We start from the raw sequence: 24,754 nt of genomic DNA, 5'->3' as shown, positions 1-24,754 counted from the left end.
ACGGCATATCCATCCGGTTAGAGACTGGCATAAATATTAATGGCGAGTGTTGGTGGCACCTGTAGGAGCCCATTGTGTTTGTTGTGTATGACTATTTCCCCTAATAAAGTGCATTTTAAAACGTTTTCTTCGTTTTGAATAATAGAAGTGAGCAACAAGCACACTCTCAATTCACAAGTGCTTTGTGTTTTCTAGACAGCCTATTTGCTCCTATACGCTGTATGGTGAGCTGGCTATGTTAGATAGCTTTATATATGAACATTACCTGTTCCACCACCAGCAACATTACCTGTTATCTTGTAACGCAGTCCAACTTGTGTTATTTAGTGAACTTATTTGTGGTCGGCTTCTCACACCTCTCGTAAATCCAAAATAGAAGATATTTTATTGGCATATTATGCCTGACAGAAGTTTTATGAATTCATTTATCACAATGTAGTTCTGCTCTTGTGTCATAATAAAATATATTTTCAGCCCTGCTGTTTGTGTGTGTTGAGACTTCCTTTCTTTTTATTATTTTTGCATACTTGTCCTGGGCTTCTGGAAATACGACATGTGTAAATATGAGCACCTATTTAACAACTGTACACTTTTGCATGTGACATAGTTGTAACAATGATCTGCATTTTTCTAAGTTCCAGCAGTAACAAGGGATCGGGGCTTCACGGTCACGTACAGTGTATCACGAAGAGAACCCAGAAGACCAACAACTAGAAAGGGACTGCCAGTGACTGTGTTCTCCTGCTCAAAGTTCACGACAGCATTGTGATGTCTGGAGCAGTTTGAATTGTACACATTGTAGCATTCTGTGCAGCCGCAGTTTAACTTCTTAGCAGTGCATTATTCCGCGGTTTCTTTGCGCTTGAGCATTCCAAATAATGAAATTTTGCACTACGACACTAATGCACTATGACACTAGTGTAAAGGCTGCTGTAGTTCTAGTGGGCAAATAAATATGAGCTGAAGTTTTTAACATGCACGTTAATAAGGTGCCTGCGTGTCTTTGTAATTCACTGCCATAAATCACAGCAGCCATGGTCAGCAATGGTAACTGTGTTTGCATTATTTGTGGTACAAGAAGTAAAGACTATGATGCGGTGATATTGTACTTAGTCGATATAATTCTTCAGCATACACTCATTTTTATAGTACCAATGATGTCATGTGTGTATAAACTCTGGGAAATGCTTCTATGAAGAATATTTTATTTGGAAAGAAGAGGATAATCACTACTCCTAGTATATATAACACCAGGTATTAGTACTTGTGTGATGTTGTCCAACTCCGTGCCCGTCCTTCAAAAGTTTACTTCTTCCTTTCTATCATGAAAGTGTAACGTTTTTAATGTAGCCTTTGCTCAGATAGGTTTGTTTATAATGTAATTGGGAAGTATGCTTATGACTTATCTATGCAGCTTTAGTCATAGAAAAATAAACTATTTATTTAAACTTTTATGTAGCTATAGCATGCATGTATTTATACTTTTCTAGGTGCCTATACTATTGTTTATCCCTACAAGGGTATTAGTATACTCTAATATTGATGATGACATCCTAAATATTTTGTTAGTGGAAGTAACAATGTGCTTATAGCCATTATTACTTTTCTCATACGAGCTGTGAGAACTTTATGGGAATGTATTTACATTTTTTAACTGTGTGAAGGCAAATGTTCTTGTGTTCGTTGATGGTGGTCTCTGTTTCCCGCAAATGACACATAATTACTTTGTAGTGGCTTAGTATTAGTCGCGATTTTACTCATATGTGCTGAGCAACATTGCAGGTGATGCCAGCGGCAAAACATACATGCAGGGCACTGGAGCATCACCTCAAATACTTAGTGTACAGTTTTGCCCACCAGTGAATTGATTTTTTTCAAGCAGACTAACAGACAGCTGTATGGAAACTGTGCTGATCTGCAAACTTTCAAGCCTTTTTAGGTCTGCTTTTGGGAAACTGAATGGGGTTTATAGCTGTCAATATAAACAGTATTTGCACCGAGGAGCATAGTGGCTTACTATTGTATTATTCATGTATTGTCTAGAATTTCTTTGCACTGTGCTGACTTTTCAGCCCAAGTGTCCTAACATGATTTGGTACTGTGTTGTGAATGAGCCGAACTATGTAAATAAACAGAGTATTATTGCAGACATGTACCAAATCGTGATGCATAACCCTTTACTTTAGCATGACATTGTCAAGGGCTTTCTTCTTGTGCTTCTTATAAAAACTGCTCGTCACAGGGTCGCACCAGAAACCACGCATCAAGCTTTCCCAAGATGGTTCGAGAAACACCATGTTCAGACAGAGCAGTGATGGGGGATTTTTCTGGTAAGTTGCTTTCTCTATATTCAAAATGAGTGTATTAAAAATTGTTGTATGATAGCCGTTCATCTTAATATTTACACCTCGGTGTATGTATGTATGTATGTATGTATGTATGTATGTATGTATGTATGTATGTATGTATGTATGTATGTATGTATGTATGTATGTATGTATGTATGTATGTATGTATGTATGTATGTATGTATGTATGTATGTAAGTATGTATGTATGTATGTATATATGTATGTATGTATGTATGTATGTATGTATGTATGTATGTATGTATGTATGTATGTATGTATGTGTGTTTGTTTGTTTGTTTGTTTGTTTCTTTGTTTCTTTGTTTGTGTGTGTGTGTGTGTGCGTGTGTATCTTTTAAATGAGAATCAGTTTACAATTGTTGAGGAAGTTTGGTAATGATTTGGCTGAATTTCTTTGTAGTTCTTTTTCTTTTGAGCCGTTATACTTATTAATTTGTTTTTTACTGCATAAAAATAAATTTAACCTTGCGCAAAATATGTGCACTCGAAGAAGTTGTTTCATTTCCCAGTGTACAGTCATGAGCAAGAAATTAGGTAAAATGAAACTAACCAGAAAAGATTAGTTTAAAGCCTAAGTCCTCTACATGGCGTATCTTGTACAGATTGTGTTGGTCGAGTATGTCGATTTAGACATATCAATTCCACCAGAATAAACGAGCTATCACCCATGGTTGTATATGTGTGTGATATTTTTGCATTTTATAATACCTGTTGACAATTACCATTAACAGCACAGACCTAGTCAAGCTGAATACACGGATTTTGTCCATGCACCTTTCTTATGTACTGAAACTTTTGTCAATTAAAAATAATCTTAAATTCAGTTCGAATTTTTTTGTAATATCCTAAAGCAGAGCATCTCTTTATGACGCAAATCGATTTGCCATTGTTATGTTCCACTCTGGACAATCGGGGACCCTCTCTGCAGAAGTCGATTAGTTGCTATGGTTCTTTTGAACCATTGACAGCGGCATTACATTGATGCGCACAACATGACAGGTATACCTAGAGGGAAGACACAAACTAATCACTCTGTTTGTGTCTTCTCTATCTGTCCGTGCTGTTTTGCCTTGCTGCACGTAATGATTCCCACCAAATTAGCAAAAACGTGTCCCGACAAAGGCAGTCAACTAAGCCTCAAGCAATTAGCTCTATGCATGTCTAGATTTTCTTCAAAACCTCGTGATGACTGACCACTGGTCGAATATACAGACAAGTGAAAACTAATATACCAGGTGTCATATTGGTATTTTAACACTACGACCTTTGCGATAACAGAAGGTGGAGGGGGGGAAATATGAACCCTCAAGTATGCAGTGTATGAAAGAGCACAGCACAGAGCTTTTCGGTCAAAAGGGGAGTGAAAGAAGAAAGCGCGAAAGCCACATTCTCAAGAAATGGGTACCCGCCGAAACGCATAATCTCAATCCGGGTAACCAGTTAAAAAAAGTGCTCGGTGACACTGAGAAGCGAATCCAGAAGCTCCTTGATTGTAGTTGAACGCTCTAACCACACGTCCACCTCTGCAGCGCTTAAGACGAGAGCTTGCCACTGCAGCATTTACCCTATTGCTTCTCTATCGTCAATGCTTCGAATGACGCCAAATGCAAAAATTCAATTTCATCCTTTCGCGGAAACTAATCGAGAGTGCCTCTCTCTCTATTTTTTGTACTTTTCGCGCGTGTGATAACGTCTCTTCACTTCAAGACTCGTGTACACGTCTATAGCTTTGTCTGTTTACTCAAACACCGCTGGACGAAATAACTGCACCGTGTTTTGTGAAAAGTATTAGCACTGAAACACCTCCCGACGAGTCTCCCTCGTTTTACGTGGACACCTATCTAAGCGTAAGCGTATGCACGTTCTCGCTTTCCTGCTTTATTAAAATGTTGCGGTGCATGGAACCTGCAAAATTGCACTCACAATTTCATTTAATTAGTGCTGTTCTATATTTCTGTAGAATTTGTCCACAGGCACAAAAGTCGCTCCTGTATCTTGTAATAAGATTATTGTAAGAAAAGCAACCTTTTACATCTAGCTTCAAAACACCCTTACGTTCACCACTATACCGTACTCGATTACACCGGATTAGTTGAGTAGCAGCGCAGCTTCATTCAAATGTGTTGTAACTGGACGCGTTAAACATGGGAAAACAATCGGCGCGGATTTTCAAAGAATGAACGCAGCGAGTTTTACGTGGTTTCGTTGATGTGGTGCACCTGGAGTGTTGTTTACTTGTACTTCGCGAGATAGTGCATGAATTATTGCTTAAGGCTATCCAGCAATTTCTTTTTCAGCTATGGTCATTGATGAAACACGAGCGCTTTGCTTTGCACAGCACACCCAGACGTCTATTTCAACGCGGCATCACGTAAGCGCTAGCCGACGCCCGCGTAACTAAAACTGAGATGTAGTAAATCATGGGTTATCGTCGTATACTCTCAATGCTAGACGCTTTGCGTGCTACCTTGATATTATCGGCATACACTTCGTTTTTTACTTGTCGTTTTATCAACTATCGGGCGTCCTTCTCGCCCTCTTAAGTGCCGAATGAGTTAAATTTGTACCCGCGCTATCGTAATTCCTCGGTATCAGAGAATTCTTGGCTAAGAAAATGCGTTGCGAAGAGAAAGCTTTGTGAATATTGCCCCAGAACTTCCAAAAGCACCGCAGTTCTGAAAGCAAGAACTGTGCTGCTTTCGAACTGCCCAAGCCCGCGCTCCAGCCATGCTAACGTGGTCACAACTATTGAAGGTGTTGATACTTCCGCACTTGTATACACGGGCGCAGCTGTTTTTGTTATAGGCGCTAACCTTTGCCGTTCACTACGCGAGGTTACGGTGCCGCTTTCCGGACTGTCACTCCACACCACAAGCACGCAGCAAGTGACGCCTCTCGCAGCATGTACCACAGAAGTACTTGTAGTAGGCTATTTGTACAACGTTGAGTTAATTGTCATTTCTGCCAGTTCGCATGGCGCAATCCTCGGCTGGAACCTATCCCCCCGCCATAATGTCATGATCGACTGGGCCCGCGCCAAGGTTGAGTTTTTGTCAATGTGTGACGTCCCGTTACAACTCGATACAAGGTGCTCTTCATAAGATGCCTAAGTTGCTCCTTTAGGAGAAAAGCGGCATTCCGTCTGGCACTTTCGCGCTTGATCCCTCGTATCCTGCGAAGCTGTCACCGATGGTAGTCTTTTTGACGCCGTCCGATCTCTTCACAAGTTGTAAAGACTTGATTGATTGAGTTCAACGTCCCAAAACCATCATATGATTATAAAAGACGCCGTATTGGAAAGCTCCAGAAATGTCCACCACCTGACGTTCTTTCACATGCACCAAAATCTGAGCACACGGGCCTACAACATTTTCGCCTCCATCGTAAATGCAGCCGCCGCAGCCGGGATTAGATGCCGCGACCTGCGGGTCAGCAGCGTAGTACCTTAGCCACTAGACCACCGAAGCGGGGCTCGCAAGTTGTAATGATCTAGTGCTACGTTTCACAACGCTCGAGATCGTCTCCGCCACCAGCAATATATTGGTCTTCAATCCGCTGTCCCTGTATATGTCACGTTGCTTGTAGGCGAATGTCTGGGCTGCGTAGAACACTTCGACTCATCGTCTGTAGTTGACGCCCCAGAGGACTTCTGCGATCAACCACAGCCTTTTTCAGGCTTAAAGGAGTCAAGTGACATCTTTTATCGCCACCACCGATAACCTCACGCCTGCAGAATGCGCCGGCCTTTTTCTTCTGAATGAATTTCGCAGTTCCTTCAATTTGTCGCAGTCGCAGCCTCAACTGTGCCACATATCACAAATGCACCATTACGTCTACACAGGTGTGCACCAGCCACTGCCTCAAATACCTTACCGCTCTTCTGCTGAAGAGCGCCGCATGTTTATCAACCAAGCCAAATACATGCTTCGTAGGGATGTTAATAGGACATCTCACATTGGGCATTTCCGGTCGTCCTTGTTCTTAAGAAAGACGGATGCATTCGCTTTTGCGTAGACTATCGTCGCTTATATAAGATAACGCACAAGGATGTTTATCTTTTGCCGCGCATTGATGTTACTTTTGACAGGCTTAGAGGAGCAGAATTGTTGTCGTCGTTTGAATTAAGGTCTCGCTACTGCCAAGTCTCAGTGGCTGAAGTCGATCACCAAAAAACATAATTTGTCACGCCTGACGGTCAATACGCCCTTATTAAAATCCTTATTGAAAAACAAAAAACAAGAAAGAGAAGCTATTGAGCAATGACAACAGATTATATTGAAAATACATGACGGTTCAATTGAAATACCATTGAGGAAATTGCTGGCCAGTATTGAAAATTGGCCAAGGACTTTCAATTGAAAGCCGTCAATGAACTCGATATAAATTTATCATTGGGAGAAATCGAGAAGGTTATGAAAAATACGCTGTGGATCAATTAAAATATCACAAAGGCAATTGTTGACAAGCATCGGAAATTGGCTCATGACTTCCAAAGGAAAGCCATCAATGAGTTATCAATGCGAAAATGAAAACAAATACTTTTCGCACTTGACAGCCCCCTTTCGCCAGTAATGCGGTAGACATTATGACCACAGGTAATTAGCAAACCATTTATAATACATCCACTTACTTCTGCTGACCACCGCGATACTGGATTCGAACTTGCAACCTGATGCACGTGAAGCAGATGTTTTACCAATTGCACCACAGCGCCACTTTTTTTTCTTTATTACCTGTTTTCCTTTACAGGTGTTCACACAGAAACATGAATGATAAAATACACTTGAACCAGTATTTGATCTGAAGTGCTCACATTAAAATTTTTTCAGGTTGCACAATTCCTCTAACATTGTTAGCCAGCTGGGAGGTTCTTCTTGTTGTTTATACACCTCAGTGATATACCGCATATTTGCAATGAAGTTCTCCCGGACAGGACGTATGTTCTGGTCAAGATTTCTGTAAGCCATTGCTGTCTGCCAGATGCTGTGAAGGCTAATTAACATAACCATGTCGTATGGTATGCCGTCGTCATCATCAACACAGAGAAAACGAATGCCATGGCTTGTAACGGGGAGATCTTTTTTCAATGTTCTTTGAAGGATGTCCCAATGAAAGACAGCGTCCCAGCAATGAATAAACACATAGTCTATTGTCTCAGGTGTTTTACAAAGTAAACAATTGGTTGTCCATGGTTCATCAATTCCCTTCTCCGCTAGCCACTGCTTTACGGGGAGAGTCCCGGAATGCAATTGAAAAAAGAAAGTTTTTGCCCCTGCTTTTACTTTCATCCTTTTCACCCTTTTCAAAACGTCCTGTCCGGGTCCTCCATTGAACATAGATCTGTACAAAGGTGTAGGGAACAAGACATCACAGAGATCTCTGTACAGATTTTTTCGCTTAACAGTAGCAAGATATTGCAGCGAAAAGCGCACTTTCAAAAACTCAAAAGACTGTATAATTTCTCTCAAAAAACCAGTCACATATCGGCACATATCACTGTTTGTAGACAAAACAAAATCTGGGATGCGTGTTGACAGCCTTACTTTTATCACTGTTTGCAGAAATTTGTTTCTTTGATCGCGAAGGAAAATAAACCGAGAGACAACTTGTCTAATAAATAAATGACATAAACCCAGTCCGCCATTGCTAACGAACTGGAATAAATTAGACCGGCTTGTACGTTCCCACGGCGATTTCCACACAAACACAGCAAAAATCCCGTGAAGCTTTTGTATATTGACGCGTGACATAGAGATACCTTGCATGACATACCCGATTTTCGGTATCAAAAACATGTTGCATACAGTCGCACGTGCGAATATAGACAGATCCCGACCACCCCAAGCATTTGTTTTTTGCCTTGAGGTTTCTGCTTTACCTTTCCAGTAATCCGCGTTGTCGCGATAACTGTCCAAGGGTATTGCACCACAGCGCCACCGCGTGAGGACGAGTCTTTCTGCGAGGTATATATATACCAAACGACTTTTTGCAAATCGTCGGCGGAACTTAGAACATTATTTGTGCCATATGCATTTGTGTGCGCATACATTTGATCAGCGAAGTAGGGCTTCATGAACTTGAGACAACAACGGCGAGCGCATTCGGCTACGACTGGGCTTCGTGGTGCGCCGTTTCGCAAGAACAATTAACGCGTGTTCGTGCGGTGTTTTAGTGCTTCCCCGTGAATCGCGGGTGTTTCGCCCACCGAAATTCGCGGATATCAGTGCGACGACGCTGTGTTCGGTTTTTGAAACCTACATATGTTTTTTGCACGTGCGTGTGCTGTAAGCAATTTTACTTATTTGTGTCGCGAGGTATACGCGTGTCAGTGACAGCAGCCTATTCTCAGCTGTTTGAAGTAAATGCGCTTGCGCACGTAAACGTTGCGTGGGTATTTTAGCGTGCCTACTTTAACATGTGCATTTCGTACGTGCGAACTGCCATGAGCTGTACGCTGGGGCAGCAGTACGTTTTTAGGATTTCGACGATTACTTATTTCTGCAATTAGAATTTATGTGCATTAGTTCACGATATAGAGTGCTTTTAACTCATTTTCAGTCTTTTAACTGAGCTTATTTATGGGGAGTGGCTACTGTTATCTTTATTCAGCATCACAGCGCTGTTCAAGTGAGTGCCGAAACGCGCACCAAGCTAAAGTATGACGTACACAAATTAGCGGCGGACGGGTAGGTCTCCCTTCAAATAAATATTGCTTCTGCGCATCTCTTTCACGAACGTCCGCGTGCCGATGGAGTCGAGAAATGACGCAGAACGAACGTAAAAATCTTTATTGTTACTGCATGCAGTTGCTATTCAGAAAATGGGGATTTTCATAGCTGGTACACTATCTCCACAGCAGTACACTGGTTGTCTTCGTCGTGGTTCACTGTTTCAAATCCATGCTGGAATATGAGAACTGTACTTAATAATCAAAAGAGTGAGCAAATATTGTGACATACGCCCTCCTGCTGACTTCTGCACCCGACTTCTGTATACTTGATGTTCAAGTTCATCCTCAAAATACGCAACCACTAATCATACATCAACCAACCGATTTTCAATTTTGATCTTTCTCTCGCTACCTTCCGTTTGTTTCTTTCTTGCCATGCTTTCCTAAAATCGTCCGTTCAATTTATTTTGTAGAACACGAGCATCAACATATAGGCCAGTGTTTCAGTACTGTCACGCATGGACTGTAGAGCGGCCGCACCGCGAACACGAAACTTCACTGCTTCCGCGGTTCTCGCTTCTGCTTTCTTTTTCTCCCCCCCCCCCTCTCCTTCACGCGCGCGCACTGGAAAACAAGAGCGGGGGCACGGCTTAATTTTTTTATGAATTATTGCTTAAGAAAGATTTCGATCATGCTTTTTAGATAGAAATGGGACAATAAAAATTTATTGCAAAAGGCTCAACAGAAATAGTGTTTACGAAATATTTCGTCGATGGTTTTTTGGTATAAAAGAGATAATACAGTTTTTATTGCAATGTGCTTGACAGAAATATTTTTACTAAATACTTCCTCAATGGTACTTCAACAAAAATGAGTCAATAATATTTTTATTGCAAATGCTCAACAGAAATATTGTCGACGAAGTATTGACGCAAGTCAATGAGTATTGCGGAACCATTGATGATCAATGGAGTCAATAATTTGATCAGAGTCGGAAAATGAAAAATGAACAGTCATTTTTATAAGGGCGAATTCCAAGTCATATCGTTCTGGCTTTGTAACACGCATGTCACGTTTGAACGGCTTATGGACAGGACACTACATGATCTAAAGTGGTCGATGGGTCTGTTTTCTTGATGAAGTCATGTTTTTTTTTCGTCAGTGCATGGTTGTGAGTGGCGTTGGCAAACAATCGCGCTACTATGCTACCTAAAGGGGGCTTATGAAGTGACAAGTCCTAAATAATTTAATGAAGCGTAGAATTCGCCCGATTTTTTCTTTATAGCGTCACATTGTCAGCCCAGCGTATTAAACACTTCGGTGTTTAGAATTACGTATATACGCAATTTTTGTATAAAAAAAGGCTCCTTACTCACTGATGTTGCACCTCAAATATGCGTAATAGTTGATTTTTGATTGATAATGTTCAGAAGTCTGAACGGAGGCACCAGATCAAGTTGAGTTGGCTATGAGCATGGGCCTAAACTTTCGCCAAGTTGCTGGATCATTGGACAGACAGACAGACAGACAGACAGACAGACAGACAGACAGACAGACAGACAGACAGACAGACAGACAGACAGACAGACAGACAGACAGACAGACAGACAGACAGACAGACAGACAGACAGACAGACGAATGGACAGCAAGGAAGGGAGGGAGGGAGGGAGGCAAGAAGGCAGGCAGATCAAAATTCTTGCATTGAAAATATCCCAAGACTGACTATCGTCTTTAAAAATGTGACTGGTATAACGGCTCGCCTCCCATACCTCTGCCAAAAGATTTTTTATAATGATGATTCAAAGAGTAGACATTTCTACACATCCCTCCACATACATGCTTGAAAACCCATTGGATTCTTGAGGACTGTAGCTCCTGTCTTCCATCTATCGTTCCTCCACATGGGGTGCCCATGAAAGATGTCATTAGAAGGTCGTTATCTTTACTGCGTATGTGGCGCGCGCTTCCTGCAATCTAACCGCAACGTATGCGCACAACTCAGCACGACCGCAGTGGGACGAGAGACATTTCTTTTTTCATGTTGGAAACCTCATTGAATAAACCTTTAGATCAGTGGAATTCTGGAAAATCGCATGAAATACTTAACTGTTTGCCCAGGTTCGACGCGTGGATGTAGATGAACATACACGCGCCGGCCTATATGAATGTCAAATGTGGTGAGATACCCGTGATTCCCTGGCAATTGAGGCAGAGAAGTTCGGTGTCTAGATTATTTTGTCTCTTAGTGCGTGTTAGCTGTCAGAATGCTTTTGACCCCCCTTTCATAGAGGCAGCGTTAAAAAGTGTCCCTCCGAAGTCACTTCGTATCGGATGAACAGTGACCTCAGTGACCAGTTTTACTACTGCGTTTTACACACCCTAATGTGCACGTGCAATGTTGACATGCTCTCGTTCTTTCTTTTTTGTATTCAGCATCTCCTTACCGTCGATGTAAGAGGGCAAACTAGGCGCTCGCTCCTTTTATCCCAGGAAGTTCCTCCTCCTGCTCTGTTCGAAACCCCGCAACTTAAAGTCAAGTTTACTTGAAGGTCTACTATGCAGCACTTTTTTGTGACCTTAGTCGCCATTGTGTAATATGATAGTGTTATCGCACGTGCTGCCATATATGATAGACATCCCTGCAAGAGAACATTCTCCCGGGAGAGTGGACGTGTGCCGTCTCCGACAATCTGACTTCACCTCGAAGGGCTGGCTACACACCAAGTTGTAACTTTGATACGAAAAACAATAGAATGTATGCTTATGTGTATTCGTTTGCGCATTTTTCGCATTTGCGCATTCAGTACAACCTACAAAAAAGAAGTAACGCGACACCACTTCTCCTTTGATTGACATGACAAATACTTGCTCGGTAAAAAACAAGACAACAAAAAAAAACAGAAGACATTGAACGTTCACACACTGTTTTGGCAAGTGTCGGCCTGAAATTCAGTGATGGTTTCATTTTGAACAACTCGTGCACAATGGATTTCGCATTTGTGCTTTTTCAGTGAGGCACAAAATCTAGAGCTGGACTAATTTAGCGTTCGCATGCCTCTTTTTCAACAAATTTTGCGCCTGAGAGTGCGAATCAGGGCGGAAAATAAAGCTGAGCGTGCGTGCATAGCCCACAGAATTTCAGCGGCCGTAGCGATGACGGAAAAACAAGCACCTTTTTTTGCCTTTGTACTAACAGTCAAGCAGCTCTTCGGTGGTAAGGGCCTTCGGGTATTCTGTGATTTATATTGGCAGGTAAATAACTACCAAAATTGCCTGTATAAATTAATAATTATAGTGACTCTGCACCGGAGCATGCTATGACGCTATAGACGGTTCCTGTTTTACGGATGCCACGGCAACGCTACGACATTCCACGTTGAAACTCTATGTTGCAACCTTACATGTTACAGCTTATTATCGCGATTCCGGAGCACGTGGAAGCTTCCATGCCTAATACTAGCCTGGTGCACAAGCAAACTATTCCAACAGCTGAGGTTGTGCAAGTCCTCCGATCAGGGAAGTATAGGTAATGATCTATTTTCATGCACGGGTTCACTAGTCTTTTATAGTCCCGTGACCAAAAGCTGCCGTTTTTCTTTACCACAGTGGCAGACCGACAGGCACCGAAGACCGGTTAGTGCGCATTACAAGGCGCCACAAGCTAGTTACCACACGTTCCAGTAGTTCTTACTCAACATTTTTTTTGCGATGCAAACGTAACTGGCCTGGATCGGTAGAGCACTGGAGTTATATGACCGGTTTCATGACAATGTGTGCCTAAAATGTCTGTAATGTTCCTAATATTTCTGAGAGTAGGGCTGGCTACTTTTGCTTTAGAGCAACAGCTTAGTGTTTGGCTGCGATCGAACCATTTTTCTACCACTCAAGTTTTACTCGTCTCGGCCAATTACCCCGAACAATACTCGTACTTTTCTGTAGTCGTCATTTACAGCAGGTAGAGATAGTGTCATGCTCGGCTATTCACACTTGAACAACACATCAAACGGTCTTTTTATCTGTATTTGTTCTTCGGTATACGTAGGATGCGGCGTTTGAAACGTTTGTCATTTCACGTGTGAAAACTAAGACTGCAGCACTTCCTCAGGAATGATATTAAGTACTCGGCTGCTGACCCGCAGGGCGTGGGTTTGAATCCCGGCTGCGGCGGCTGCATTTCCAATGGAGGTGGAAATGTTGTAGGCCCGTGTGCTCAGATTTGCGTGCACGGTAAAGAACCCCAGGTGGTCTCAATTTCCGGAGCCCTCCACTACGGCGTCTCTCATAATCATATAGTGGTTTTGGGACGTGAAACCCCGCATATCAATCAGGAATGATATTAACAGCCGCTACCGTATCAATTTAATATGAAAAGTGCGCCCTGCAAATTTTACGCTTACTCCGCGTGCAGCTCCGCTGAGTTTCAATAAACAAATGGTGCAACTCATGCTCGTAACCTTCATCAAAGCATTTGAGCGTGCGCGCGCTCATCGGCCTCACTCCAGCACTTTAGTGCATGCTCTTCAAATTACCAACTTCCAAGCAGTTTTTGGTGTTGTACTTCTGGAAACGTGCAGTACGTTTTCTTTCGCTTTTTTATTTGTTTTTGTTTTCGTACACACAGCGCCTCGGCTGTCACCTACACGGAAACGTAAGGTCTCCGACGCCAGTTGCAATAGCGCTGTCAGCACGGCGGTTAATAAAACTCAATGCCAAATTTCAGATATTTGTTGATATGTGAGGTCACATGAATAGCATGAAGACCGCCAGCCAGAAAACGCAGTGACGCAACATGCTTCGCAATCACCGGTAGGAAAAGCTCGGGGCAGAAAGGTGTTCTTTGTCGTTGGGCCTCTTTTAAGAGCCCCGCTCCATGGTCTTGTGGCAAAGGTGCTCGGCAGCTGCATTTTCGATGAAGGCGAAAAAGCTGTGGGCCCGGGTGCTCATATTTGGGTGGACGTTAAAGAACCGCAGGTGGTCGAAATTTCCGGAGCCATACACTGCGACGTCTCTCATAATCACGTGGTAGTTTTGTAACGTTAGACCTCGCATATCATCATGACGTTCCTTAAGCGCTGATGTTTACCAGCGCAGTCATCGTGTTCAACGCAGTATCGACGAAGGAATACGCAGAGCACGCAGTGCAGGAGTCTGAATAAAAGAGTGACCTCTACGAACTAGGATGGATACGAAGTACACGCGTGCAGCTCACTTGATCACGTAAAATTTCTGTTCTGGTCTGTTTCAACTAGCTTGCTGTGGACAGCTTGAAATTTATAACACATCGGCTACTTATTTTGTTTAAATTCTGCAGCCCCCCGTCCCATAGTAAAGCTACCCAAAGTAAAAACGAACAACCAAAAAATAATTCGCACACCAAAAGGAGTAAATAACATGGTTGATAATACAATAAAGTGTCCACGCTCTCATACTTCCAATTATGCAAACAGTATAAGAGTTAACTCATCATTTTTAGGTAACAACACGTTGCTGTTCATTACAAGCGCTTATTTAGTTGACTGTCCACTAAGAAGTTCTTCAGAAACTTTTTTGTCTTTCTGTATATGCCTGTCATGCCACGGTACAAGCATGATCTCTAATATGAAAAGGAGTCTGCCCGAAGTTGCTCATTTCTCCTCTAGTTTTGCTTTTTTCACGTATTTTACGCATTTCAAAAAAAAAAACAAAGCCCGACGATGAACCATGTTCTTTGTGGCTGCCCTCGCAACAACGGGCACCGGCTGCCGCCAGCTGCTGTGTTTGCCTGTCTTGACAAAAGACTCCTCAGAAGTCAGGGCTAGATCGCCGACATTTGTACATCAAACCAATCAACGCCTTATTGAGAATTTTGCGTCAGGGCCTATTGAAGAAGCGCCCGCTGTAATGTTTTCTCTTGTTTTCTTTTTGGCGCATCTGCCTTGCTCTCAAATTTCATTCCATTCTTTTTTACCATTATCTCTTTCCTAAGTGCAGGACAGTAAACCGGATGCTACAATTCTGGTTGACCTCCCTGCCTTTGATTTTATTCACCTTCTTTCTCTTGATTGGTGTATGCTATGCACGAAGTTATTTGTAAACGATACTTCCTATCGAAGTCTCTAAATAGTCTGTAAATGAACGTCTCATTATGTTGTGGGGGAGAGACCAGTAGCGAAAATTTTCTTCGTGAATCTAATTCATAAAGTTATGATTCGCTTATCAGAGTGCTGTGAAACCACTTCTGCACAGAAAAGTGGTTAGCTGCTTGCATTACAATATTTCGAATATAAGAAGCCGACATTGGAATTACGCAAAACGGTCCTTCATTCAAGGATTTTTTGGCGAGTGTGTCTGCGTCTTCATTGGTTTTTCTATACTGTGCTATAGTACTTCTATTTTCCGTCCATTTTCCAGACCATACATTATTTTTACACACAGACATTTAAAGCTTTACCCTAAAGTTGAAGTGTGCCTATTGCTAGGGTGGCGTAAATAGGTTCAGGCCTATACTATACTTGCTTTATAATATTTCTATTCGTTAAATCATCTAGAAGTCATATATTATGTCAAAATTTTATCTTACAATATGTATAACTCTGGTAACATCTTATGCTATAAGCTTGCCGAATATTTTTTATAACTCTACATACGTTGCCGGGAATACAGCACCTTTTCAACAGAGAGGACATCGATGTTGACGTCGGCTCCTACGGGCAAGCACATTCGCAAAGACAACGCCACGACCCCCAAGAGTTTTGTTGGTACTGTGGCAACGTGAAAGTTCGACCAATGGTCACTACAGGTTGTAATGGCACTGTAGGCGTCATTATGATGTGGATCTTTCCATCTCAGCTAATGACCTGCCAATACTAATAAAGCCAGCGACAGAAGGCACCCGCATCACTCACATTACCAGACTCGGCAACTCACACTGCTTGAGACTTACGTTCGAGGCAGACAGCCTTCCCTCGTATGTCAAAGTTGGCCATGTTCGCCACTCAGTGCGTCCATACATACCGAAGCCACGGCAATGCTACAAGTGCTTCAAGATGGGACACTTAAAAGGTGTCTGTGAGAAAAAAGTTGTGTGTCCACGGTGCGATGAGTCTCACTCAAAAGACGCCTGCGGTGTCACTGAGTTACGATGTCCAAACTGCCACGGCGCTCATGAGGCCTCATACAAAGATTGCCCGCGGGTGCGAAACGAGCACGCGGTACTCAGGCGTATGGTGTGGGACAATTCAATGCACAGGGAAGCTGCCGCAACACTACGCCGATGACGGCGTCGTGGGCGAAGACCATCACGGAAAAACTGCTCTACCGATAGAGAGATGTCATCCTCTATCGAAGAGGCTGACCCACATACAACGAGCTCACTGAAGACGGATACCGCCAAACAGAAGAAAGGGACAGCAGTCGCACCTTTCGAACAGTGGCCCTCACTTCCACGGTCAGCCTACTTCGGAGCTGCATCAAATCCCACCGCCCTCGACGACCCCTCAAAGCAGTGATGCGATGAATGAAGATCAAGTGATAAGCTTACTGCAATCGCTGATGAGTACCATGCGTGTCATACTGAGTAATATGAAGACTTCTGCTGCGCAGACCGCACTGCATGTGCTGGACACCCTGAGTCCGGTGCTTGCAGCTCTAAGGTAAAACCATGGCCAGGGAGGCACCGTCGTTTCGAGCGGAAGTCAAGAATGCATCTGTCATTCAGTGGAACGCCAGAGGACTGAAGTCGCGCATGTCTGACTTTAGACAGTTTGTATTTGTGAACCGCCTCCCCATTATCGTGTTTTGTGAACCCAACCTGTGTGCTTCAATCAAGCTGTCAGGATATGAGTGCTTTATGTCCTCCACTCACAGAGACTGCAGCAAAGTTATTGTATTTATGCGCCATGACCTCACCTACGTTCACCAGAGTCTCGCCTGATGAAGGGAATCAGTATGTGTGCCTTACTGTGAAGAAGGATAAGGTTGCTTTCACGATTATCGGAACTTATCTCCATCAAGCCGCCTTCACTGCGAGCGCTTACGCGGTATTCTGACATCGACTCCAAGGCCATGGGGGATCACTGGCGACTTCAATGCCCACCATTTCCTATGGGTAAGCTCCAAGGACAACTCTAGAGAAAGAAAATTGGTGTCCTTAGCCTCGGAGTACGAACTCTGCGTTTGTAACGATGGAAGCCCAACGTATTTACGCGGATCAGCCTATAGTAGCTGCCTGAACCTTACATTGGTTTCTCGCTCACTTACCAGAAAGAGCACTAGTTTTTGGATCTGGAAATGCGGGGCGGCGACCATATACCAACTTACCTGTGTATAGAAGGTTTTACCAGCTCCAAGTCCTCAAGAGGCCTCAAATACACCGATTGCCCGAAATTCAAAATGTTAATGGAAGACTGCTGTACCAACGCCTCATCATATAACCTAGAGGACTCGATAAAGGGTGTCCTGCAGAATACTACACAAACACATTTGACTAGTCACAAGCGCACCAATTTTGACATCGAGCTTGAGAAACTTCGCGCAATACGCCGTCGTGCAAAACGAAGGTAGCTACGGACAAAGTGCATGGATGATTTGTGGCTGGCTAGACGCATTCAAAAGAAAATGCAGCGGCACATGGATAAACTGGCTAGGCGACGTTGGACATCATTTTTCGAGTCGTTGGATCCATGAGAGCCTCTATCACTGATAAGGTGAACTGTCCGGGGTCTTAGCACAACCTTGGGTCAGCGGCACCCGTTGGCATCTCTGGCATTTCACCTTCGATGCAGAGAGATTGACGTCGCAGAATCTTTCTGTAGAAGAATTGACGGTGATTCCAATTTCACAGTATCAAGAACGAGAACATTTGACAACCCACCGCCCTCACGTGATCCCTGTATGGAATGCCAGTTTTCTATGGATGAGCTAGAGGCGGCACTGGCACTGTGCAGACGTTCTTCAGCACCCGGACCTGACGGCATTACCTATCGTGCCCTTTGTAATCTTGGAGAGGAAGCTCGGAAGGCACTCTTACGCCTATAGAACGACTCCTGGAAAACTGGTACGGTTCCCCAGGCATGGAAGTCAAGTCGCCTCATTCCACTTCTAAAGGCTGGTAAATCTCCTTTGAATATTGCCTCATACCGTCCTATCGCACTTGCCAGTTGTGTGGGAAAAACGATGGAACGAATGATTCTAACACGAATGGAGTGGTATTTAAAGCACTACGAAATCTATCCAGTATCCATGACCGGATTCAGGCGCGGCCATCCGTCAATCGACAACGTTGTTTATCTAGTGACATATGTTCAACACCAGAAAGCCTATAAGAGACTGTGCGCCGCCCTGTTTCTAGACGTTAAGGGGGCTTACGACAAAGTCACCCATGAAGCCATCTTTAGTGCTTTGGAAACAGTAGGTCTTGGTGACAAGATATATATGTGGGTGTACAGCTACTTACAGCTGAGATCATTTTACGTGATGACAGCGAATGGCCCAACACCTGATTATTACAGCAGCCAAGGAGTTCCTCAGGGAGGAGTGCTAAGCCCTACACTTTTCAACCTAACTCTCATTGGTCTAGTCAAGCAGCTACCTAGCACTGTAGAACTGTCTGTCTATGCTGATGACATCTGCATTTGGACATCAGGTGTGACAAGGCCTCAGCTTCGCGCCCGCCTTCCGAAGGCTGCTACAACGACGTCATGCTACCTTCGTAAACAAGGCCTCGAGGTGTCCTGCGGAAAATGTGCAGTGGTAGCGTTCACGCGTAAACCAATGTCTGCTTACAGCATATCAATAATTGAAGAATACATATCTTTCAGCAGAAGCCACAGATTCTTGGGAGTCATAATAGATAGAAACCTGTCGTGGACTCCACACGTGAACTATGTGAAGAAGCGGCTGATCGCAACATGCCACATGTTCAAATTCCTTGCAGGAAAGAATTGGGGAGCGCCCATATCATCCATGCTACAACTGCACAGAGTGCTGTTTATCGGATTCTTACGGTACAGCTTACCTGCAATATCTAACACCGGCAAGACCAACCTGCGCGCATTTCAGAGCATTCAAGCCCAAGCACTTAAGATATGCCTTGGATTACCCCGCAGTGCATCAACGGCTGAAACCATTGCCATCACTCAAGATCACTCGATAAAGACGCATAATATTACCGAGACAATGTGCATGCACCTCAGGTATTATGCCAGGACCCCTTCTCACCACCGGGCGAGCCTAGCTCCTGAAAGGCCCCACACGACATACGGCACTATTGTCCACAAGCATTGTTCATCGTTTGCTGAGACATACGCACCTGCATCAAAGCCACTGCTTCCTCTTTGAAGCTTGAGCCGGCCGCGAGTTCACTTAATGATTCCAGGAATGAGGAGAAAATCGGACTTACCGACACATGCTCTGAAACAACTGGGTCTATTCCTACTGGAACAAAACTACAGTAACCACATGCACATTTACACTGGTGGCTCTACTACGCCGTCTAGTTCAGGTGGAGCAGTAGTTATACCATCACAAGGGGTAACTCAGTGTTTTAAGACTTCACATGGGACAACGTCAACGGCGGCAGAACTCGAGGCTCTGTGCAATGCACTGGAACTCATCAATTCAGAAGAAAGACCAGGTAAATGGGCTGTGTTTTCTGACTCAAAACCAGCGTTACAGTGCCTGATATCAGTTCTCCGATGCCGATACTACGACCAGTTACCTACCAAACCGTGAAACTTCACCACCTTTTAATACAAAAAGGCCATGACATTGTCTTTCAGTGGTTACCTGGGCATTGTGGTATAGGCAGCAATGATTCTGCAGATCATGCTGCTCGCACGTCACATAAAGAAGCGAACAGCGTTCCGATTCCGCTTTCAAGAGCGGATGCGGCGAGGCAGATTCGTCAACTGGCCCGCAGTCTCACACTGGCTGAGTGAAACACACCAACCATACGACGTACAAGACTGCACGAGCTCGACGCTTCGCTACAACTCCGGCCTCCACCTGGCCTACATCGACATGCAGCTTCGCTTCTCTATCGCCTTTGGCTGGGAGCTGCTTTCACAAAAGCTTATACCACGTTAATCGTAATTACTGACAGCGTGGCGTGCGATGTTTGCGGCACCGACGAAAATATCGAACACCTGCTGTGCCATTGTCCTCAATTTGCCTCAGATAGACAAGTACTTGCCAACGCAATGCGGCGACTGGATGATCGGCCTCTTTCTGTGCAGGTGCTATTACAGCAACGTCCACATGCCTCGACAGCCTACAAGGCAGTGAAAGCCCTGCTGTGTTTCCTGAGAAAGACAGGCTTGCGTGAACGCCTCTGACATGCGGTAGAGTTCTACACGCTGCAGTGAAATTACTGTCAGTCTCTCCCCCACCCTTTTTTTCTTTTTGATCTCTTCCCTCTTTCTCGTCTTTCTTGTCCCCTTCCCTAATCCCCCAGTGTAGGGTAGCCAACCAAATGTCTTTCTGGTTAACCTCACTGCTTTCTCCCTTTTGTTGCTTCCTCCGTGTCAAACAAACGTGGCGTTGCAGTTAATGCGCTCTCCTTTACAGTCCTGGGTGACCAAGGCATTGATGAATGCTACCGTGCAGGCCACACATACGGGGGGCTGTAGAGCATGGGGCAGAACTATTCTTCCGGACTCCCAGGTTGTCTGTCACCTCCTCCAACAAGATTCACAATTCCTATAGGCTATAGCGCTGTAATGCGGCTTCTCCGTAACAACCACTCGATCTTCTGGCACCCGATACATCAGGGGTTGGAGTAAAATGAAAAAGAAAACACCGTCGCTGTAGAGCAACGGCTCCCGAAACTTTCGGAGTGGGGACTCTGACAACCACATGTAGGAGACTTCGAAATAACGGTTCCTATAGCCAAAATCACTATACCACTACCCTAAGGAACCTGCTCACCCACCAGCATTTTACACAAGTATTCGCCCACGCTCACAGACACATAGCAGGAGAGAAAAATATCAGTTGGAGAAAAATTCAAGCGAGAATTTCTCTTCTCTCGAAAAAATTACGCGCCATGTTCTTGACGTGCCATGTGGTTCCTGTCGCTGTTAGGAATAATGCTCTACCTTGTACCACACTCCCTGACGCTGCTTAAGGAAGCCCCACGCCTCACAGAGACAGAAAAAAAAAACAGAAATCGGAACAGTGAGAGGTGCCACAGTATTGCTGTTCTCGTTAAATAGCAAATGCTGTTCAACCAGGTTGGGTGACCTGCGAAGGGCTAATACCATTGAAAAAAATGTAGTGAGGGAGCCCCCCCCCCCTACCCCCTATTTTTCACGATTTCTTTTCAAAATGTTTTCTTTCTGTTTTCTGTTCTGTTGTGCGCAACATTGACCCAGTGTTTACGGTGCTTGGCTGCTGACCTGTAGGCCACGGGTTTCATCCCGGATGCGGCTGCCGCATTTAATTGCAGGTGAATTGCTTTAAACTGTAGCACTTAGATATAGGTGTGCGTCAAATAACATGAAGTTCAATCGTGTTATTCATCAATGCTGCGTATTTGCGTGCATGTGTGGCATGAGTTATTATACGTGCTCGTGGTCTTATTTCCATTCTTCAACTATTTTCTGGCAGGTTCTCTACTACAAAAGCTAAACGAGGGATAGAAAATAATATCCACAAAATTTTTCTTTTCAAACATTGATTACTAGGGGATGTTCTGAAGCCCACTTTTGATGGTTCGAAGTTAAGCTTCTATAGGCTTGGGTCACGTAGTATTGCTCCCAACGTTTAAGAAAAAAATCATTGCTCTTGTCACTGCTTCAGAGCAAATTTACAAGCGTACAGACCCCAGTGAGGTAAAGTTATTATGCCTTAAGTCCTTTAAACTGAAGCTATGTATATCAGATGACAGGTAATAGCTTAGGACAGGTAGTAATCGTGGAGCCGAACCCTATGAGTGAAATAACTAGAAGAATAAGGATGAGGTGGATCAAATTCGGCAAGCATTTTCAAATCGTGAATGGTAATATACCACTAACTCTCAAGTGGACGGTATGTAACAGCTGCATCTTGCTGGTATTTGCCTACAGAGAAGAAACGTGGAGTCTTACAAATAGGGTTCAGCTTAAATTGAGGACGACGCAGCGAGCAATGGAATGGAATATGATAGGTGCAACCTTAAGAGACAAGAAGAGAGCAGAGTGGGTTAGGGAACAAACTAGGGTTAAGGATATCATAGTTGAAATCAAGATGAAGAAATAGACATGGGCCGGGAACGCAGCACGTATACGCAGGATAACCGCCGCTCAATAAAGCTAACTGACTGGATTTCCAGAGAAGGCAAATGCACGAAAGCGTGACAGAAAGTTAGGTTCGCAGACGAGATTAGAAAGTTTGCAGGTATAACGGGGTAGCAGAAAGCTCAAAACTGGGTTGATTGGCGGATCATGGGAGAGGCCTTTGCCCTGCGATGGGCGTAGTCAGGCTGATGATGTTGATGATATGTGTGTTGTAATAAAATGATTTGGAGACGACAGCGCATATTAAACTTGTGAAGTCTGCTGAGGAGCTTTTTATACGTAGTCAGCCTACATTCAGTGCATTATAACGCAATGACACTATCCATAAAGGGGAAGGGGAGCAAGCCTAAATGTAATCAAAGTAACTTCTAGGTTCATGGTTGAGGTTTGTCCTCTCTACACTGCAGTGCGACCGCCGATATTAAGCAACCGCATTCACACCCCACTGCACTGCCTCAGCAGGGCAACAGAGTGCCAAGAGCACTGTGATCTGCCTGCCGATTCTGCGGGCGTATTTGTGTCGCAGCTGGAAATGCACTTGCTGTTTCCGGTTGCTGATGCCGTGCTGCAATATAATCGGGCGACAAGAATAAAAGTACAATCCCTCTCGATTTTCTACATGGTGCTACAGCTAGAGACAGTTCTTTATAGCACTCAGACGAGGTGAAGTTTCATTGCAGTTACGAGAAGGTTTTATTCAAATACGGGGTCATGTATGCGTGTACTCATTGAACAATGTCACAACCAAGCTCTCAGCATTTTTGTGTGCATTGACGACTACAATAAGGTTTGTCTTCAAGATGCCTCCAAGGGTTATCAGTGTTAGTACAAGCGCGAGGTGTACATAAAGGCAACTCTGCGAATGAATTTTTTTGCGCATGTTCAGGAAACTGACTATGCGTTCCGCACCTTTCTGGGGATAATTGGTAAATTGTGTGGCTATATATAAAAACATCAGTGGGATCAATACCTTTCTGGTTATTATGAATGATTCGACAGATATATGAAACAACACGGACTAGAAACACGAATTGTGAAAGTGTTCATGCGATGAATTCTGGCTAATGAACGCGCATTTTTTCACGAGACATCCCAGGAACCGCCATGGCATACGGGATGTGTTTTGTGCTGTTTCAGGTGGCGCGTGGTGTGCGTAGTACATTAGTTTGAATCCTGCCGCAGAATTGTGACGCAATCGTTGAATCCGAGCACAATCGGTCTATGAAGTCAAGCTGCAGAAGAATTCACAACGGTCATTTGCATAAATTAGCTGTAGCATTATAACGCCCTAACTTTATACAGTTCATGCATCCCCTACCAAAATGATTCTTTATTTTTCTGAATTGGTAAACACTTGCATTGTCTGGGCTAAATCATGACTCATGTTGCATGCATATAATAACGATTGTCTCAAAAGCCCGATGTTATTACGAGGGCCGCCGTAGTGGAAGTCAGTGGACATGTCGACGGCATGGGGTTCTTGAACGCACACCTAAATCTAAGTACATGGACCTCAAACATTTTATACTTGATTGAAGATTCGATCACCGGGGCCGAGTTTCGATCCCACGAAGTTTGGATCGAGCACCACATACACTAGACCACCATGCTGGATCATATTGAGCGCGGTGCTCGTTACTTGCGTGCTCCTCTCTTTAAACTTGTGTTAAGAAATACGCATTCTTAAGGAGCTCACCTCTTTCAAATTGGGCCACTTGTCAGGGATAACGTGGGCGTGTAGGTCAATCTTGGGTGTTGATGGCATTGACGGCGCGCTCATGGTGGGGATGTTTTGAGTTCTGTCTTCGCAGTGAACGGATCAGTACCGCGGCTTTCGTTGTTTCAGTTGCCGCGCTTTCCGTTCTGCCGTATGTTATACTGCGCGGCGTTCGTTTGCTCTGCCTGGCCCCGACTGCGCTGTCTGCTTGCGAACAAGGGATAAGCAAAAACGTTCTCCGCTTATAGAGAGAAGGCTCGTCCCCACTGATAGCGCGAGGGTGTGTTGTCGGCCGCCTGTGCACTCACTCACGCCTTTACGGCATGTCTACACGCTCCAAATATGCCCTCTGTCTATCCACACGCTCATCTTCGTATGCTACGCTGGAAACAGCATCGTAAAAAAAGAACGAGACAGGCATCTCTAGGAGGAAATTGCCGCGACACTGCAGAGAAGGCAATCTACCAACGCATGCAGTGCGCGTTATCAATGCTTGGAATACTGTCAGATTTCAACTCGACTTTCACGATTCGCAGAATTGAGCCAGTTCCTGTCTTCTCCTAATGACGATTTCGATTGACCACAAGTTGGTCATTTCCGCTTAAGAAGTCCGTTGCTTCGTTGCCGTCGTTTACCTTTCCTGATCGGCAATGTTTTCGGAAGTTCTGATTATAGAACCTAAACAAATGAAAGTGACATAAGGTTCTCTGCACCAGGTTACATGGCCAGCTTACAGATCCCAACA

The 24,754-nt window shown here is 44.1% G+C and overlaps 1 protein-coding gene across 1 annotated transcript in view; it reads right to left on the bottom strand.

Annotated features, from left to right (window-relative positions):
* LOC119178232 (2-amino-3-carboxymuconate-6-semialdehyde decarboxylase) overlaps positions 1-24,294 on the bottom strand; it is a 128,306-nt gene extending 104,012 nt beyond the window's left edge. The window contains exon 1 of the mRNA XM_037429425.2: positions 23,989-24,294. Coding sequence (XP_037285322.2) covers positions 23,989-24,072 — 84 coding nt within the window. The 5' untranslated portion in view covers positions 24,073-24,294. The remainder of the gene's footprint in view (positions 1-23,988) is intronic.
* Positions 24,295-24,754: the final 460 nt, after the last annotated feature.

Source organism: Rhipicephalus microplus, chromosome 1, assembly GCF_043290135.1.
Source record: "Rhipicephalus microplus isolate Deutch F79 chromosome 1, USDA_Rmic, whole genome shotgun sequence".
Classification (NCBI taxonomy): Eukaryota; Metazoa; Arthropoda; class Arachnida; order Ixodida; family Ixodidae; genus Rhipicephalus; species Rhipicephalus microplus.
The sequence above is the reverse complement of the archived record's forward strand: the minus strand, read 5'-3'. Positions and strand labels throughout refer to the sequence as shown.